Here is a 20,062-nt window from a genome sequence, read left to right as displayed (position 1 = left end):
TTCCTTGCCACGATGTTCTCCGCTTCTTTTGTTCAGGGACACTGGTATAGTCTGGTGTCTCGCAGTCATGGCGCTTACCAAACGCATAGGCACGCAATTGTTTCTCTAGTTCGCTTAGGGTTTTGATGTTCGTTGTAAACAATAATCGCTGCAGTCGTTTATCTATTTGCGCAGCATGCGCTAACACGATCGATACGGCAATTTCTTCGCTGCTCACGTTTTTCCACTTTGAAAGTAAAGCCGTTACTTGTCTGCTGGCAAACACAGACAAACACTCGCTTGGCCTTGGTTTACTGCTGAACATATTAAGCAATATAGCAGCTGACGTCTCTACACCTTCGTATCTTTGGATAAATAATTCTCGGAATTCCAGCCACTTTATTCCACTGTAACCGATTTGTGACAGCCACTGAGATGCTCCTCCTTCCAAAGAGTTGCTTAACGCTATGACGAGAGCGCTACCCTCCAACATGTTCTCTGCCATGATTATGTCAATGGTTTTACACCAAGCAGCATCTGCGTTCGCAATATCGGGACAAAACTTTGGAGGCGTTACTTTTCTACTGGGTTGCGTCGCGGTTCTGGGAATCTGCATCGATTTAATTAATTCCCGAAAAGATTTGTTTTCCGCTTCGAATAATGCACGCCATTGATCGTTCGATAAATTTTGTGGCGAGACCGATCCCACTTCTGATGTCGGAGAATACTGATTTGGCACTGGAGTGATTGGCTCTTCATCTCCTTCCATGATTTGTTTATAATGGCACTTCGCACAGCAAGTCGCTTGCAATGTTCTTAGTCTCGTAACTCGAAGCAGACTGACTCACAAGCCATCTGTCTCTTTCCGCCAATTCTTTTGTTTCACCACATCTATTTCATCATCCTTCTAACATTGTCTCTATTGCATCAGCCAAAGAACGGATAAATTGATAAATAAACGTCCACTAGAGCGAACCTTCGCTCGTGGTTAAAAACAAACACGGATCAATTCATATTATTCAATACATGGCGACCGTGACAGCTAGTCCTGGAGGACTCGATGAAAACCTACAAGTCTAAAAAGTTCTGAGAGACTCATTGACATGCAAAGCATCGTCTCAAGATTCACACTCAAATGATGATTGCCCCTTTACACGGGCGAGACACCGCTCATACACTGCATAGCAGTGGTCATATTTCGCCTCCATGGCCTGTATGCCTTCGTTGTCGCCGTCTCGATGCAGTGCATCAGCGCACGTGGCATTAGCGGCCTCGACATTGTCCCAGAGGGCTTGCAGCTGGTCACGATGGATCTCGTACTTGTGTACATTATTGTCTTCGGCTGCAGGCCCTCTGACCCGACTCTCAAAGTGCACCAGTCCGTCAGAGACGGCGACGAAGTTGCTGAGAGCTATCGCACGGGTGTTGCTAAGTTTAGCCTGAACGGATCGAGTAGTTGGAGGTTTAGGCAACGACAGAGTCTTTGCCGAAGAAGAAGCAGACGGCGACGGACGATCAACTTTGATTGGGAGTTGAGCGGCAGGAGTGGCGGATTTGGACTCCGAAGGAGCGGGCGAAGTGGACGACAGCGAAAGCAAGCACAAATTGGAGAGGAACTTCGGCTGTCGCAGGATAGTGAACAAGGCCGACACAAAAAACACACGGAAATATCGCTGTTGGAAAATACAAAATGTTAAATAAAACACAAACAGCAGCGTGAATCTCGTTGGATCACAAGTTACTGATGTTTATATACATATATGGAAAAAGTTTGAATATGATATATATATATAACGTATATGGAATATATGGACTATATACGGAGTATATATGGAATATATACGGAGTGTATATGTAATATATACGGAGTGTATATGTAATATATACGGAGTGTATATGTAATATATACGGAGTGTATATGTAATATATACGGAGTGTATATGTGTGTAAGTGTCGTGTATGTAAGTGTATGTATGTGTGTCGTATGTGTATGTATATGTGTCGTATGTATATGTAGTGGATCTACGCGCGTTTGGGTTTAGGAGCGTGTAAACTTTCTCGTTATTTAGAATAAAACAACACGAAGAGGAGTGTGTTAAAATGTGCAACGTTTACACAAAGTAGAAAAGATAGCGGAAAAAATGCCGGTGGAACGCTTATGTACTTATATATATGCTGTGTCACATATATACATATGTATAAGGTACAAGGAGAAAAGAATATGGCGCGAACACGACACTTGCACAAAATGTATGGAGAATATAAGAAAGTGTATTACTTATCTTGAAAAACAACCAATGCTGTTGCTGGGGTGGAGCTACTCCGGCTCGAAGGACCAAAATGTGTAGGGGGGCGTCATCGGATAAGTAAATAAACACTTTCACTTTTGAACTTTACAATTACTTTTATTGCACCCTTGAAAAATACACTTGTTGTGCAGGTCAGCGAAAGTAGAACATATATTATGTAGAAAAGCACTAAAAAATGGCAGGGTGACCAACATGACGATAAACTAGATCAGTGTGACTGCGCGTGTGACAAGGCCACACGCATAGTATACTAACTTTGTCAATGTCGATATCAATCGATCGCGACCACACTGTCAGCTGTTTTCAGTGGTCACACCTGACATCATCTATGGACTTTGTTTTCTTTTAATGTTTACGTAGCGATGCATGCCAGTCTGTATGGTCGAACCTTGCTTTTTACTTGGTGCGTTTGCCAGCGCACTGGCTGACAGTGACACAGCAGATAGAACGATCGACGGTATCGGGCATACAGACGAAACTGATGTTGTTGTTGTTGTTGTTGTCATTGCATTTACAGTTGCTACTGACGTTACTGTGCTAGTAACCGTGGCCAGACATGTGTGCAGTTGGGGCGAGGCAAAGCAATCACATTTATCGCTTACCTCGCATTGCGCTGTCAGTAACGTAGACGGAGAGAGAGTGCGCGGTCTTTCGTTGAGAGATAAATTAATAGTGACCGAAAATAAAAATGAAGCTTTCAACCGTTTGCAGATCGTGCCAGAAACTTGAAGAAGCATATATTTTCATTCAATATGACAGTGTTCCTTTCTAAAAACTAAGATTTGACTGAATCCACGCAAAATTCAAGTGTTGGTAGGTTGACAACTTCAAAAATGGTAACGCGATAGGGTTAGCTTCTTACTTTCACCATTGGCTGTTTGAAATCGAAAGATTTATTTCAAAAATAATATATAAAATAAATATATAAAATAAAAAATAACATATAAAGTAAAAATAATATATTTTATAATATACAATTTTCAACATTTTTAGCAAAAGCACGTCGCCTGCTAAATCGAAATATCAATTGTATAAACTGGAGACTTTGGCTATTGTCAATGCCATAAAAGATTTTCGTCATTACCTACAGGGACGTAAGTGTGTAGTATTTATAGATTCTCCTTGAATTCCCAAGTGGAGAATGAAGTTATGAATGACAATAAAACCATAACAGAAGGACTAGTTTTGGCAGGGGTCGAGGTGGCTTGCTTTTTTGTATTAACGCTTAAAATAGGTCAGAGAAGCTGGACCAGTGAATTGAGATAATCAAAAAAAAATTGGTGCCCATTGCCTTAAATCGTTTGCCCATGTTTGACCAGGGAAAATTTTTTTTGCCCTCCCTTAGTTTCAAAATCATGAAAAATTCAAAATCAAATTAAAATCGTTTGCCTATGTTTACCCATTTTCGTTTTCGAAATTTTGAATTTTGAAAAATTTTGACATTTTTTCGGCATGAATGACTCAAAATCGATCGCCCAAAATTTGAATTCGGCAAAATTTTGAAATTTTAAAGGGTGGGAAAACGAAAATAGCAAATGGGCAGACTGAAAAAGTCAAAAAAATTTGAAAAATTTTGAAATTTGGCAAAATTTTGAGACTTTGAAGCATGAGCAAACGATGAATTTGTATGGACAATCAAAACAGTTGAAAACCTTCATATTTTTCAACATTTTGAAATTCTGAGATAAGGGCTGACTTGAAAAAATTTGAGGCTACCGTTGTAGAGTTTTAGTTTTCATAATTTCGTGGTGTGGGCGATCGATTTTGAGTCATTCATGCCGAAAAAATGTCAACATTTTTCAAAAGTAAAAATTTCGAAAACGAAAATTTTTTTCGAAAAACTTAAAGATGGGCAAACATGGGAAAACGATTTTAAAGCGATATCCGCAAAAAAATTTTGAAAAAATAAATTTTGGAATTTACGAATACATTTTTTTTTTTTAATTTTGAAACTAAGGGTGGGCCAAAAAAATTTTTCCTGGGCAAACTTGGGCAAGCGATTTAAAGTAATGGGCACCAATTTTTTTTTGATTGTCCCAAATTACTGGACCCAGCTTTTCTGAGCTGCTTAAAATGTTATGTGAAGACAACTTTATTAATAAAATTTAACTGAAGAACAGAAAAAAATGTGTTTTAAAGTCAGTAAACGAGAATGTACGATTTGTAAGGCTAAATCGCAGGGCAGGACTTTTGTAGGTGAGTATCGTACGGGAGAAACGGAGATGCGCTCTGCTGCTGAGTGAGGTCTGGTCGTAGGACGTTAACTGATTAGCTGGAAAAGGATGCCGATAGTCCTTCTAGATTTCGTCACTTGATAAAATTCATATGAATCGAAAATATGCTGAGTTCTGAGAACAGTCTGTGAAACATCGTGATAGCAAACAGACCTTGTTGTGCTTATCAGAATAAGTAATAATTATGCATTCTTTACCAAATGATTCTGCGATATATATATATATATATATATATATATATATATATATATATATATATATATATATGCATTTTAATATATATATATATATATATATATATTAAAATGTAAACTTTATTATATAATTTAAAATACTCTACCTCTAATTGATTTTCGTCGTCTTTCAAAGTCCACATCTGAATAATAGGTTGAGAGGACGTCATGATATTTGTACTTTTGTATAGTTGAAGGGCTGATATGAAAAATCCAAATGTGAATGTTGACATTGGTGGCGTTTTTTCAAAAAAGTCGATAACATATTCATTTAATTTTGGGCTACAATGATATAAGAATAATGTGCAGGAAAAATAAACATTAAGAAAACCCACTTTAAAGTGTTACAAAACACTTTAATCATATAAAAATGAGAAAATGGATAGATCGTTAAAATATATAAAATACTACTATAAAAACAGATTTTAATATATATGAACTTAACTTAAGAATAAATAAAATAGAAATTAAGTAAGAATGCTAAATTCCAGTGTAAATACTAACATTTATAAAAGGCTATTTTTGGTATATAGTAGGAGTTTAGAGGAACAAATATTGCAGATTGTCAATCAATTCACTTAAGACCCAGCAGTAGTTATTATTGTTTTTATTTATTATATTTCACTTGTTTCTGCAAGAACCACGAAGCTAATGAGGATATCGTTAGGGAATTGTGTTCTAACGTAGTAAGACGATGGCATTCCACGAGAAGAAGCTATTAAATATGTAGACTGTCTTTGTGAAAAAGCTGCTCTATCTTGTTTTCTTATGAACAGTATTCAAATTTGATGAGTTTATTAGTAAAAGTAGTATCACGTGAAATCTTGGCTACTGCAGAGAAGAAAACCTAGGTGTAAAATTTGAGAGAGACGACTATGTAATCGACTATTTAGCTCTCTTTTTTCTGTTACCTCCACAGTTGCTACAATTTTTGTTGGCGACGGGACCCAATAAAGTAATATGTATTCTATATACACAATATATATTTTCATTTTTTACATAAGAGAGGTAAAAGTTTTACGTACAACTTCAAAATGTACGTTTAGTTTCTTTTTTTCAGATCGTTAAATGAAAAAGCATATTGCATTCAACACCTCAATTTAACTACAAGCAATAATAAAGATATCAGAGAAAAGCTGCATCTTTGTATATCAATGCTTGAGAAGAAAACAACTTTCTTTCTAACTCAAATTTTGTAATAAATGGAACCAATCCTGCAATAGACAAATTCTTAATTAATTATATTAATGGATAGATAAATTATCTCTACAGACGCCCAGATCTTACAACCCTTCCGTAGCATGCGACTGAATTTGTGCTTAAAGGTTTAAAAAATGTTATAACAACAAAAAAACTGTTTATTTCTATAACAATTTTGTTTGTTGTCATTGGCTACTACTGGCTGTTTCTACAATCGACCAAGAAAAGCAAAGGGTCATACAAGAATTCCCGGAGCACAATACGGTTTTCGAAAGAAGATTGTTCTTGACACCTATCTTGACCAAATATCTACATATTTCAGATGCATTATTAAAAGCGGTTGATCAACTTGTCGACGTTTCTGTTGTCGCCTAGCATACACCCTCAACTCCTATTCTAGTCATCTATCCAACTCTTCATATCAGACTTCGGCTCAACCTTCGGATCTCTGCCTTGGTCGACCTGATCTTTCTCGAATACTCGTAGTAGCCTCCTATTATTTATACACGCTACCCATAGGGTACAAGGGTATTATAACTTTGTGCCGGCAGGAAATGTATGTAACAGGTAGAAGGAGGCATCTCCGTCCCTATAAAGTATATAATTTGAAAGCTAGAATGGCGATTTTTATATATGACGGAGTCTGTTCTACCGAAGTCTGTTTATTCATTATCGCGAAGCGAGTTTCGATGCTCTCTTAGCCGATTGCACGAGCACACTGACTGCTCGATCCTTTTACTGCCTACGCCATAGCCATCGAACCACACTCAACGACAGCGTCTCGTCGCTGTCGCCCGGCAATAACTGTACTTGTCAAAGCGACAAAATGCGGACAACCAACAAGCGCAAATAAAGAATGATGCAGTCTAACATGCACACTCTTAATTACGCAGTGTCAATGTGCCGAAACGCACAAACAACTACGCAGTGTCAATGTGCCGATACGCACCTACAACTACGCAGTCCCAATGTGCCGACACGAGATGCTGCCTTACTCACTTTTCGACATATATATATTATATATTTATTTTATTTTATATTTTTATATATACAATAATAACTATAGTAATTGTGCTTACTGAAAATTTGGTCGCGATCATATAACAAATGACGAAATTAATAAAGAAATACTTTTGTATGCGCAAAAACGCATACTTTCTAAGGGGTCTTAGATGCTTTGGCTGCCAATCTGGTATATTGTGCTGTATATGGTATATTTTGAATGTGGCACTATATCAATATACCAAATATACAATATAATTATTCTTAAAGTTTACTTAATTTACATAATTTCTTTTTGTTACTCGAAGAAATTTTAATTATCATTCAAAAAGCGTCTAACAAATGTATCTGTATAGACTCTGGTATCAGTTGCGCCTTGTGAAGATGTTCTGTTACTCTTAATTTTTTCTGGATTAATACTGGCACACCCTATCTTCTTTATGGATCGATATCTCGATCGTCGCCTCTGACTTCCTATTAGTTTAATGAATGATTGCTGTAAGGTAATAAAAGGCATTCCAGGAAATTATAAAAAAAAATAAATACCACTTGCATTAAAAAAAATATTTCTTCAAATTATTATTCCGCATTTATGTATTTCAGGCTCATACACAGGTCATAAAATCACAAATAGGCAGATTTGCAATTTCGTAAAAAAAATATTGTTTAGATTACCTATATACCGCAATGAAAGGTAAAAGAACGCACAAGGCCTTCAACCTTTTTTGTTTCTCAAGTTATGTGTGGGCCTTTCCACTTACTTGAAAAAATAAAAAATGAATACAAAAATTATAAATTGACAGCTTGCAAGTAACTACGACAGATACTATTCCACCCTCAATAAGCCATGTGCGTAGTACAAAAAGGTATGAATGTGCTCCGGTTGTAAGCGTGGGTCGCTAATTCCTACCCACCTTTTAATAATTTAAAGTTTACATAAATTATAAAACTCTTCGCTAGAGCTGCCGACATTGTCGTCATAATAATGAGTGATAAAAGAAGCTTTTAGTAATGAAAGTGTTGTGTTAGTACTATATTGATCTAATAGCACTGGGAAATTTTATGTTCCAATTAAATTTATTAACTTACTGCTCGGTGCTTTGATTTAAAGGTGTATTAAAGAGCGCAACCAATTCTTTCGGTCTTGTAATAGAGAAAATAAACGGTACCTGTTGAAATTAGGAAACAATTTTAAGTGCATTTGACTTTATTTAAATTGATATTAAACTTTGGCTTTTTGTTTGCAGTTAACTCCAGTCTTGACTTTTTTGTTTAGAGCTCTCACGCACAACACATGAAAAGTTTTTGCCTTGAATATATACATACATATAAATGGATATGAATTTCCTATGGACTGCATCTTTTTAATTACATTGAATACTCAGTGAGACAGTTATTTCTCCAACAATTTTTTTTGGTGAATTACAAATTATTTATACTTTCATATTTTCCTATATTCATTGTGCAAGCAATGCTTCAGATGCATAAAATTTTTACTTTCGTTTACCAAATAATATATTTTATAGCTGTACATTTTTTATTTAAGCCAATTTTGCTCTTATTACATTTTTATTTGAATTCTGAAAACTTTTTCCACTTTTTTAGAAAAATAATTGCCATGGGGAGTTGGGTTCATTGATTTCAGCTAAGATACCTAATGTATCATTCAAGTGGTCATTTTTACTGGTCGATGATTGTCAATAATTAAGACAGGCTTCAAATGCGCCCTTTTACGTTGCATGGATTTATTCAACCATTTCTGGGTCAACTTATAGGTTGCGCCGATACAGCCATGTCTGTCTGTCTATCCGTATGACTACCTAGATGTCAGAGACTAAAAAAGATAGAGCTATAAGTGCGATAACAGCACTTCTTATTGCTGCATGCAGATAAAGATGATTTTAGACTTTTGCAACGATCATTCCCGCCCACGTAAAACAAAACGGATCCAGCAAGTGAATAAAGATACATACACGTACATATAATAAGAACTACAGTCTTTATGATTTGGTTGCAATCAGGTACAAATTGTAATAACCCTACAATTTGTAGACATAATTTTATATAACAAGAAATGTTATTATTGCATATTACCCTACATGTGCTGAAAATTGTCAAAAATTGAATATATCTTGTGCTATTTAAATATGTATCAAAATAGAGGAAAAATATTTTACTTTCGCGCTCTCCACTTCATTTATTGTTTCACGTTCTAAGTGCATTTGCTCTTGCCGCTACGTCTTTCTCATTATACATATGCATTATTTGGTGTACCCGGCGTGTCAACTTGAGTTATCTAGCCAGAAGCCATTAATCATATATTACCTTGAATCCGGGCTCATCAAAGCAGGGAAATAAGCGATGTGCATTATTTAATCGCAGGTTAGTAGCAAAATATGTTGTGTTTTCATAGGATCCTGTGAAAAACCCCTCCGCACTACTCCAAATGTTTCCATCAAAAGGTATTTCCAAAGTACACTCGGTACCTTGCATAATTGTTTCTTTTAGATATACTACATAAATATTTTTTTTTGGAATTCGACTGCCTCTCAGCACCGCCACATAGTCTGTAGAATTTTCATCACTAAAAACAGTTTATTCTTAATTCATTATTAATTATTTTTAAAACTAAATAAATTATACATACCCGTATTTTTGGTTAATTTTGTGCATCTTAATTTTTCTGTCATTAATGTTTAAGTCATGATGAGCATGCAACGAAATCTTTTTCGAATCTGCAGCCCAGCTCAATTTTATTTTAATAAGTCCGCTGAATGTGCACTCTTCATAGTTAGGCTCTAAGTGAATTTCATAGCTGATTGGTAGCACACTTTTTGGTAAACGATCATCTGTATTGAGGGAGTACGCAGCGGACATATCTATACTCCTCTTCACTGCAGCCTGCAAATGCAAAATTTATATATTATATATACATATATGTCGTATATGTTAAGATAAACAGAATGGAATTTCACATTAATCTTTTTTTGATGTTAACTGTGAACTCGTATGTCAAGAGGTGCGAAGGACTACATCAAGCAGTATCCTCTTGCATTGGTATTATTTCTACCCTAGTCTAATGCTCATGCGTCTCTTACAAATACAATAGGCAAGAGCTTGACGAAATCATAGTAGCATTGGGGGATGGGGAGGCAACAGCTATGTATAGGCGATAGTTTCCTATTTTGAATCTGACAATCACATGACTGTGGATTGTTGCAGAGCTAAATTACCACAAACCTAGATTACTAATGGCATTATCGATAAACTCCAGATCAAGTTTCGATTTGATACCGTCTGCAAATGTCATTTCATTTAGATCTATTACTATATTAATACATGCGACTCCAGTTTGCTTTGAAAAGCCAAGTCGATACCATCTCTTGCCTGTGAAAAGTTTGGTGGATTTGTTTAGATGTAGAAGTAAGTTTTGTTATTGCTGTGCACCTCTCTTTTTTGGTTGCAATCTCCACTGGCTTGCAGTTTTGTGAACTTCCTTCGTGTGATAATGTTCAGAATGTTGAATATAAGAAACATCTGGGCTTAATCTCGATTTCTGTTGATGCTTGGTGTTCGTTAGTGTGAGCTGAGCCACTATTCTCGAATACAAGTCGGGCGCTGTCTGTGTCGCCTTTGGTGGATTGACAGGCTTAGGCGGTTGCAGTCGCCTGGATGGAGGTGTATATAACGTGAATCCAGCTTTAAAGGCAGTCCTTCAGAGGCCACAAATTTCTTCGGACTTTTAACCACTACCGACTTGTCGCGATCCTTAAGTCTAATCTTCCACCAGAGACTACAGTAAAGACCTAGAAATCAGGTATTACTAAGATGAAACTATATTGATGATATACAACACAATAGCACTGGTTTTGTATTGTATAACACTCGAAGTTCCTCGTTTGTTTTTAATTCGGATTTGAATTTTCTATTTGGCGTCAACAATTGACAACCAAGCATAAGCTTAGTACTATAACACTTGCACTTATCGCAAAGTGTCGACAAACATTATGCAGGGCGACGAAAACAAAGACTGCACAACTCCAACTGGATGTCCGCGATATTGAAACTGTGTTTAAAAAACGTTTAAAATCTTAGAAAGCTCGATTGTGTTGTGTGCCCATGCACAGTTAAGCAGTAAGTACTCTTGGCAAAACTGATTTGCCATTTTCCCGATATTTCAAGCCCTACCCGGAACAAATAACTATTTTACGTTTAAAATCTTAGAAAGCTCGATTGTGGCGTGTGCCCATGCACAGTTAAGCAGTAAGTACTCTTGGCAAAACTGATTTGCCATTTTCCCGATATTTCAAGCCCTACTCGGAACAAATAACTAACAAAGTAACTCAAATAAAGTCATTGCGTATTTCTAATAAAGATGGACGAGGAGGGTGCAATGAATACCATCGGCCTTTCTTGGTTGCTTAAGGAAGACAAATTATTACACAAGTATGACAAAAAGAAGGGTCTAATCGAACATAGCAACGTTATATGTTATGATGTTTCTCGCTTAGTTCCCCCCTGAATACCTAAAACCGCCATTGAATACTCTAGCCACTGAAATAAGAGCAATATCTATGCTAATACTACCTTGATTTGTAAATAGTTTACCAGCAAACAATGGAAAATCCATGGATTTGGAGATTCTTCTATCTTTTGAAAGATTGAAAGATCAAAGTGATCAGTCTCAAATTCAACACAGGTACCTTGGGCCATTTCATCCACAAGTTAGCTTCTTTCCTATTAAATAATTTGAGTGAAGTGCGGATCCCATTAATGGGAGAAGGATGTTCAAGCAACTCAATATAAAATTTAATTTGCAATGTAACAAATTCAAAAATCTGTCCATCTTGCAACCTTGTTTGTAATCATGAATTTTCTCGTAAGCGTTGTTATAGACTCACTCCAAGACTTGTTTTCTTAAACGCATTTTATGCCTGCATCTGCTAGAATGTGCCTTTTCGGAAACGCGGGTCGTCTTAGCACAAAGTATTGAAATTGCCCTACGATTTTCTCCTTTTATTTTGGCCTTATATTTTTTTTTTTAAGAGAACTTCCAAGAAACTTGAAATAATTTTCAAGCACTAATATTTCTGTTTGCCAACAATATCGCACTTTTTTCGATAAAATTACCAAAATATTAGCCGAGATACGGTAACATTTTCAGAATAATTGTAGCATCGACAGCCGTCCCTCTCTAACAAACAGTATATTCCATAAATGCGTTAGAAGGTTTGACTTTTCTGAAATAAATACAGCTATTCTATGCAGGATATTAGGTGAGCACTTTATGAGCGATGGAACAGATTTCCATTCGCAATATAGTACGTGTTGCACGCTACAGTTTTCTTCAGCAGTATTAAAATCAATTGTAAATTTTTGCTCTTCGCCGGCAAAGTACTAAGATAAGAAGATATAAACTAAACTATCTCATATATTATAAAGCAATATTTTTCTACTAAAAAGAATCTTAAAATTTGTTAAAACATTAAAATTTATGCATTTTTGCACTTAAAAATTTGGTCTGAAGCCATTGAAATCGTGCCCTTTTTGTTTTATTTGCATGAAATGACACATACGACGCACACTGGTCCTAATGCCCAATATTTTTGCAAAAACCCATTTTTTTTAGTTACGAAAAAAAAACATTTTATCTCCTTAGAATAATAAACGTTCAATTTAAAAATCGCAATTTGGTTACTGAAATTGCATTCCTGCTAAATTCGGTGGCCCTGAAAGTGAGCAGTTCGTTGATCAGAAACGTTGACTTTTTGGCACATTTTAAAGTACAGTAGATTCCGGTTATAGCGACTTTCAAGGGACCGTTATACCCGGAAGACGCACTAACCGAAAGAAGCAAAACAAATTTTTGTTTTTTTTTTTAGGGTTGCCATTTTCGTAATAGAGTTTTAAGATAAAACAAATTAATTTTTAAACAAAACAAAAAAAATGTATAAATTTCATTTAATATCATCGTTTTTCCATAATAAATCGTATACCTGCATGTTCCTTAGCATAAGCTAAGGCGTCAGCTAAAAATAAGAACTAAGAATATAAGAACCTTCCTGTCGCTCCGAACACAAGCAAGAGTGCCATTTCTAACAGCGGGCTGCAGCGTCGTTTGATGGTTAAATTTTTTGGCATTATTTCGCTGATTTTTTTTTTTCGTCGCAATATCCGGTTGAATTCTGTTTTGTCGGTATAAGCGGTTAGTCGCTAAAAGCGGAGACGTTGTAAGCAGAGGCCCTTTCATATAAGCTTGTATGGGGACCAACCAATCCACTGTCCACAGTCGGACACTATAAGCGGAGTCGTTATAACCGGATTCTACTGTATGTTGATGCCAGATGATGATAGGTGTGACCACTCAAAACAGCCGACAGTGTGGTCGCGATCGATTGATATCGATAGCGACAAAGTTAGTATACTGTGCGTGTCACCTTGTCACACGCGCAGTCACACTGATCTAATTTCTCTTTATGCTGGTCACCCTACCCACTTTTAGTGCTTTTCTGCATTCCATCTCATATGTTCGAATTTTTCTTGTGCACATGACAAGTGTTTTACAAATGCTAATAAAAAGTATTCTAAAAGTTTTTAAAAAAAACATAGAATTCAAAAGTGAAAGTGTTATTACTACCCCGAAGACGCCCCCCTACACATTTTGGTCCTTCGAGCCGGATTCCATCACTCGACCCCAGCAAGCAATTGGTATTTTAATATAAGTAATACACTTTTTTTTCTCCATACATTTGTCGTGTCGTGTTCGCGCCATCTTTTTTTCCTCGTACCTTATATATATGTGACACAGCATACATATATATAAGTACATAAGCCTTCCACCGGCATTTTTTCCGCTATCTTTTCTACTTTGTGAATACGTTGCACAGTATATATATATATATATATAGTGACATATCCACCACCACACTCATTTCTCGTATGTGACACTTTCTCGTAATTATTCCCCTATCTCCAAAATATCCTATTGCATTCACATAAATATTATATTATATTCAAAACATAAACTTGTCACGACAGCGACCAATCGTAACAAACAAAAAGGATAAAACAACACGAAGAGGTTGCATACACTGGAGTGTGTTAAAAAGCAGACAAAACGCGAAACGACTGAAATGTAACAAAGTATATATATCCTTTCATACACGACACTTACACACCTACTACATTCCATATTTTCAAACATTTTCATATATGTATATGAACAGCGGCAACTTGTGATCCAACGAGTTTAATAAAGATTCACGCTGCTGTTTGTGTTTTATTTAACATTTTGTTTTTTCCAACACCGAAACATTTTTGTTTTTTTAACAGCGATATTTCCGTCTGTTTTGTGTCGGCCTTATTCACTATCCAGTGACAGCCGAAGTTCATCTCAATATGTGCTTGCTTTCGGCTGTCTGCTTTATCTTGAGTCTTTGTCGAGAAAAGGACTCTAAAGTGACTGCCGAAGCATAGTATGTCCGAAAGCCAAAAGAGTGAAAAAGACTCTAAACTTTCATTAAAGCTTCCGACCACAGCTCGTCGCCTGACGTCGCGGGCCTTCGGAGTCCAAGTCCGCCACTCCTGCCGCTCAACTCCGAGTCAAAGTTGATCGTCCGTCGCCGTCTGCTTCTTCGTCGGCAAAGACTCCGTCGTTGCCTTAACCTCCAACTGCTGCACGTAGTCAGGCAACTACCCGTTCCGTCCAAGCTAAGCTTAGCAAAACCCGTGCGATGGCTCTCAGCAACTTTGTCAGCATCTCTGACAAACTGATGAACTTCGAGAGTCGGGTCAGAGGGCCTGCAGCCGAAGACGACAATGTACACACGTACGAGAAGCATCCGCTCCTCCTGTGTATTCCAGTGGCTGCCGGCTCCCTCCAGTCGACAACGAAGTTTTCCATAGGCCGACCTTCCGTGATCTTTTCACGGCCATCTACGTCAACAACTCGAGGATGACTCCGGTTGAGAAACTATTCCAGCTCAATTCAAAAACCGCAGATGAGGCCAATGCGATCGTAGTCAAATTTCCGCTGACGAACGATGGTTTCGTGTCGGATTGGAGTGCTCTCTGCGAGCTGTTCGAAAACAAGCGCTTGTTGATAACGAGCCAATTAAAAATACTTTTCAACCTGTCCATGGTTACCCAAGAGTCGGGAGCAGCTATTAAGGAGCTGCAGACCACGATTCAGCGTTGCTTGAACGCTCTTGAGCATTCAGATATTTCCGTCTGTAGTCCGTTCGCAGACTGCATCCTCGTATTCCTCTGCTCGTCCAAACTCCCCAAGCTCACACTCTTGTTGTGGGAGCAATCATTGGTGGACAAGTCGAAAATTCCTGCATGGCAGGACATGAGCACGTTCCTCAACAAGCGCTATCTTACGCTCGAGGCGATTGAGAACGTGAAACAAAATGCCAATTCACAGAACGAGATTGCTGGACCATCCCGTCCGCAGAGTTTAAATCGAGTCAACTCATTTGAGGCCCGAGTCACTCCAAAAGGCAAATCGTGTGACTTGTGCTCAAAGGAGAATCACCCTTTCCGAGTGCGCACAATTGGTTCACATGCAAGGCGCGGCACAACACTCTACTTCATCGGGGCGATAGTGCCCGTAATGGTGCCTCCTCCTCTTCTCCGATACAGTCCACTCCGAATCCAACGGCAACAAATGTGCAAAATTACTTGCCAATAACGCACAGAATGTCCTTCTCGGCACGGCGGTCATCAATGTATGCCACTTGGGTACTACATACACCGCGCGTGCGCTAATCGTTTCCGGGTCCGAAGCGACCTTCCTTTCTGAGCGTCTGTTCCAACGCATCAAGTTGCCATTCCAGTCCGTGCGAGCCCAAGTATCTGGGCTGAATCACGCAGTTGTGGCCAATCGCAGAAGTTATGTCACTTCAGCATTGGTTCTCCAACGAAGCCGAGACTCCATATCGAGACTTCGGCATTCGTTATTCCACAGTTGGCAGGCAAACTGCTCTCCTTCAATATGCCGCAAAGTTTCCTAAGGGATCTACCAGCGATCGAACTGGCAGATCCACATTTCTACAAAGGCGCTCAGATTGACATTCTAATTGGCGCGGATATCCTTCCGTCAGTCATCTTGAGCGGCTCCCGGCCAAACATTTGTGGCTCACTCCTTGGGCAAGAAACCGTATTTGGCTAGATTCTTACCGACCCCATTTCTAGAATGTGTCGACAACTGTGTCTGCGTTTTCGACAAGAGTCGCCCTCAAGCAGACGAACAGCTCGACAGTCTAATTTTCAAATTTTGGGAGGTGGAGGATATTCCAGCGAAGCTGATAAAAGAGTCAGACTTCGTTTGTGAAGAAACCTTTGTAAAGACTACTTCTCGTAGCAAATGTGGCAGATATCAGGTGACTCTTTCATTCCAGAAGCCCAATGGCATTGAACAGGGTCATTCCAGATCCATAGCGCTGGCTCAATTCCTCAAGAACGAGAATCGTTTGTCAAGAAACGATTCTCTAAAGGAGCAGTACAATGCCGTTCTCCAGGAGTACTTGGATTTGGGTCATATGACACCCATATCGTCGTTTTTAACGCTTCTTGTCCATCCTCAAATCGCAAGAGTCTGAATGATATCCTTCATTCAGGGCCCATTCTCCAATCGGATCTCACGTTGCAGATCCTCAAATGGCGATACTATCGGTATGTATTCAATGCGGATATAACGAAGATGTATCGCCAAATCCTCATGGACTCGAAGCACATACCGTTCCAACGAATTCAATTTCGTACGTCGGACGGTGAGATCCGTGACTTCGAATTGAACGCAGTTACATTCGGTGTCAACTGTGCGCCTTTCCTGGCCCTACGAGTCCTCCAACAACTTGCTGAAGACGTACGCTTGGAGTATCCTCTCGCAAGCCGAGTCATCTCCAGCAGCATGTACGTGGACGACGTCCTGGCGGGGACACACAAGAAGGAAGAAGCCATCCGGACCATTGCGGAAGTGTGTGCAGCCCTGGACAGCGCTGGCTTCCCGATGAGGAAGTGGACGTCCAACAATAAGAGCGTGCTGAAGGACATCCCAAAGGACCACCTACTTCGAGAAGACTTCCTAGAACTCGAGGACTCTAGTACGGCGAAAACTCTGGGCATCAGGTGGCAAGCTCACGATGACGAGTTCTTCTTCATGCCACCAGACGTTGCCCATCAGGACTCCTACACGAAGAGGGAAGTAAGAGACGAAAATTTACCTGCGGATCTTTTACTCCAATGGAAAGAGTATCTCGAGAGCTTTCCTGCTCTGGGAAAGATCCATTTCCAAGATGGGTCCAGTTCCAGACAAGGGTGAAGCTCCAGTACCACGGATTCTGTGATGCTTCAGAAAGGGCGTATGGAGCGGCTATCTATGTCCGCGTGGAGACGGCGAACAAGGTATCCACGCATCTCCTCACTGCGAAGAAAGGTGGCTCCTGTAAAGTCACTCTCAGTGACACATTTGGAGCTTTGTGGCGCAGTCCTATTGGCTGAGCTATCTTCGGCCCTCCTCCTGAATTTTCCGGCAGAGAGTTTTCAGACTTTCTTTTGGACTGATTCAACAATTGTTCTCGCCTGGTTGAACAAGCCACCCTGCAGATGGACAACCTTTGTGGCCAATCGTGTGGCCAAAATAATCCAAGCCAGCGACGCCAAGAATTGGTCGCATGTGCGATCCGATCACAACCCGGCAGATCTGGCAAGCCAGAGACTCTGCTGGAACAGCGGATTAATTGTAAGTTACCTCCTACTCCTGATTTTCTGAGTAAGTTCTCTGATTTTGGCAAAGCACTTCGCACTTCCGCCTATGTTCTCAGTTTCATCGATAGAAGTCCGAAATTGGCAGTTCCAAGCTCGATCGTGGTCCTGGCGGATGAGCTGTCACGGATCCAAGAGCGGCTAATCGTCATTGCTCAACGACAAACCTTTCCGCAGTAATACCACTGTCTGCAGTCCAAGCAGCAAGTTCCTTCTTCAAGTTCAATTCGAAACTTGAACCCTTTTCTCAATGCAAGGGGATTCTACGGGCCTGCGGGCGTCTGAGAGCGTCCCACTCGCTGCGTTATGATGAGAGTCATCCAATCATACTCTCGTACTCCTCGTCCTTTGCACGACTATTGGTTCGTTTCACCCATGGTTTTTTCCTTAAATGGGGTAACTAAGTCGTCATGCGGCTGATCCGTTCCAGATTCTGGATTTCAAAACTGAAGGTCCTTGTCAAATCCACTATCAACTCTTGCTAGGTTTGTGTGATCTATAAGAAGAGATTGCAGACCCAAATGATGTGGCACTTGCCCAAAAAAAGGGCGTCCTACTCGAGACCGTTCACGCACACTGGAGTTGACTTCGCTGGCCCATTCGAAGTCAAAAACTACACTGGCCGAGCCTGCCTCATCACCAAGGGATATGTGCTTCAGCACGAAGGCGATCCACTTGGAGTCGACATCGGATCTAACAACGGAGAAATTCCTGGCCGCATTCTCCCGTTTCATAGCACGGCGCGGGTGTCCACACCAAATGCACTCGGACAACGGGAAAACTTTCGTTGGAGCTGACAAGGTTATCTCCATCGACTTTTTGGAAGCGACGAGGGAGTGCACCATCGCACAACATGATCACAAAAGCCTATCCTGGCACATCAACCCGCCGGGCGCCCCACATATAGATGGATTATGGAAAGCCGGCGTAAAGAGTTTTAAGACACTCTTTTACAAGGCGACCTTCACCACAAAATATACGTTTGAAGAGTTATCCACTCTTCTGGCTAAGATCGAAGCCTTCCTGAATTCGAGGTCGATCTCTCCTATGTCCGAAGACCCTCCGGATCAACTAGCGCTAACTCTTGGTCATTTCCTCATAGGTAGCCCACTTATTTCGGTGTTGAAGGCTATTCACCAACAATTTTGTATCCGTTGAAAGGATGAGTACCTGAAGGAGCAACACAAACGGACGAAATCGTAATCCCCTACACGGAACCTTCCGATCGGTGACATGGTCGTAGTAAAGGAAGACAACCTTCCCTCCAACGAGTGGCGTCTAGGGCAGGTGCTGACGACGTGTCCAGGCACCGATACTAAGTTCCGAGTTGTAGATGTGCCCACGGCGCGGGTTACTATTCAAAGACCCGTCGCCAAACTAATTCTACTCCCGATGGAGGACAGCAAGACTGACCCCTCTCTGACCCCTCTCTGTTTCGAATCCCCATTCGTCGTCCTGTGCTGTCCTGTTCCATGTGTCATTGACAATGCAAAGAGGCTACTATAATAACCATTTGTTTCTTTTGTTTCATTTCATGTAGTATGCCATCACACAGAGCCGCCCCGCAGGCACCAACTCCTTCCGGTGTCGCGTGTGCCGTGGGATCCACCCTCTATGGAAATGTCAGCGCTTCCTCAGGCTGACAGCGGAGAAGCGGTTGAAAGCAGTACTTATTAATAAGTAATGCTCTAACTGTCTGGCCCACCAACACTTCGGGCAATCCTGCCGCAGCGCGGGAAGCTGCAGGGTGTGTCACAAGGACCACCACACGCTCCTGCACTTTAAGGATGCAAGCAGCGCTCGCCCCAGTGCAATGAATACCATCGGCCTTTCTTGGTTGCTTAAGGAAGACAAATTATTACACAAGTATGACAAAAAGAAGGGTCTAATCGAACATAGCAACGTTATATGTTATGATGTTTCTCGCTTAGTTCCCCCCTGAATACCTAAAACCGCCATTGAATACTCTAGCCACTGAAATAAGAGCAATATCTATGCTAATACTACCTTGATTTGTAAATAGTTTACCAGCAAACAATGGAAAATCCATGGATTTGGAGATTCTTCTATCTTTTGAAAGATTGAAAGATCAAAGTGATCAGTCTCAAATTCAACACAGGTACCTTGGGCCATTTCATCCACAAGTTAGCTTCTTTCCTATTAAATAATTTGAGTGAAGTGCGGATCCCATTAATGGGAGAAGGATGTTCAAGCAACTCAATATAAAATTTAATTTGCAATGTAACAAATTCAAAAATCTGTCCATCTTGCAACCTTGTTTGTAATCATGAATTTTCTCGTAAGCGTTGTTATAGACTCACTCCAAGACTTGTTTTCT

At 39.7% G+C, this 20,062-nt stretch overlaps 1 protein-coding gene across 1 annotated transcript in view; it reads right to left on the bottom strand.

Moving 5' to 3' along the window:
* Positions 1-20,062, bottom strand: part of LOC133835782 (aminopeptidase N) — a 77,497-nt gene that overhangs the window by 20,418 nt on the left and 37,017 nt on the right. Inside the window, exons 3-6 of the mRNA XM_062265847.1 lie at positions 9,605-9,858; positions 9,283-9,541; positions 8,047-8,126; positions 4,863-5,037 (exon numbers count right to left, since the gene is read on the bottom strand). Coding sequence (XP_062121831.1) covers positions 4,863-5,037; positions 8,047-8,126; positions 9,283-9,541; positions 9,605-9,858 — 768 coding nt within the window. The remainder of the gene's footprint in view (positions 1-4,862; positions 5,038-8,046; positions 8,127-9,282; positions 9,542-9,604; positions 9,859-20,062) is intronic.

The sequence above is a fragment of the Drosophila sulfurigaster genome, chromosome 2R, assembly GCF_023558435.1.
Source record: "Drosophila sulfurigaster albostrigata strain 15112-1811.04 chromosome 2R, ASM2355843v2, whole genome shotgun sequence".
NCBI lineage: Eukaryota > Metazoa > Arthropoda > Insecta > Diptera > Drosophilidae > Drosophila > Drosophila sulfurigaster.
The sequence above is the reverse complement of the archived record's forward strand: the minus strand, read 5'-3'. Positions and strand labels throughout refer to the sequence as shown.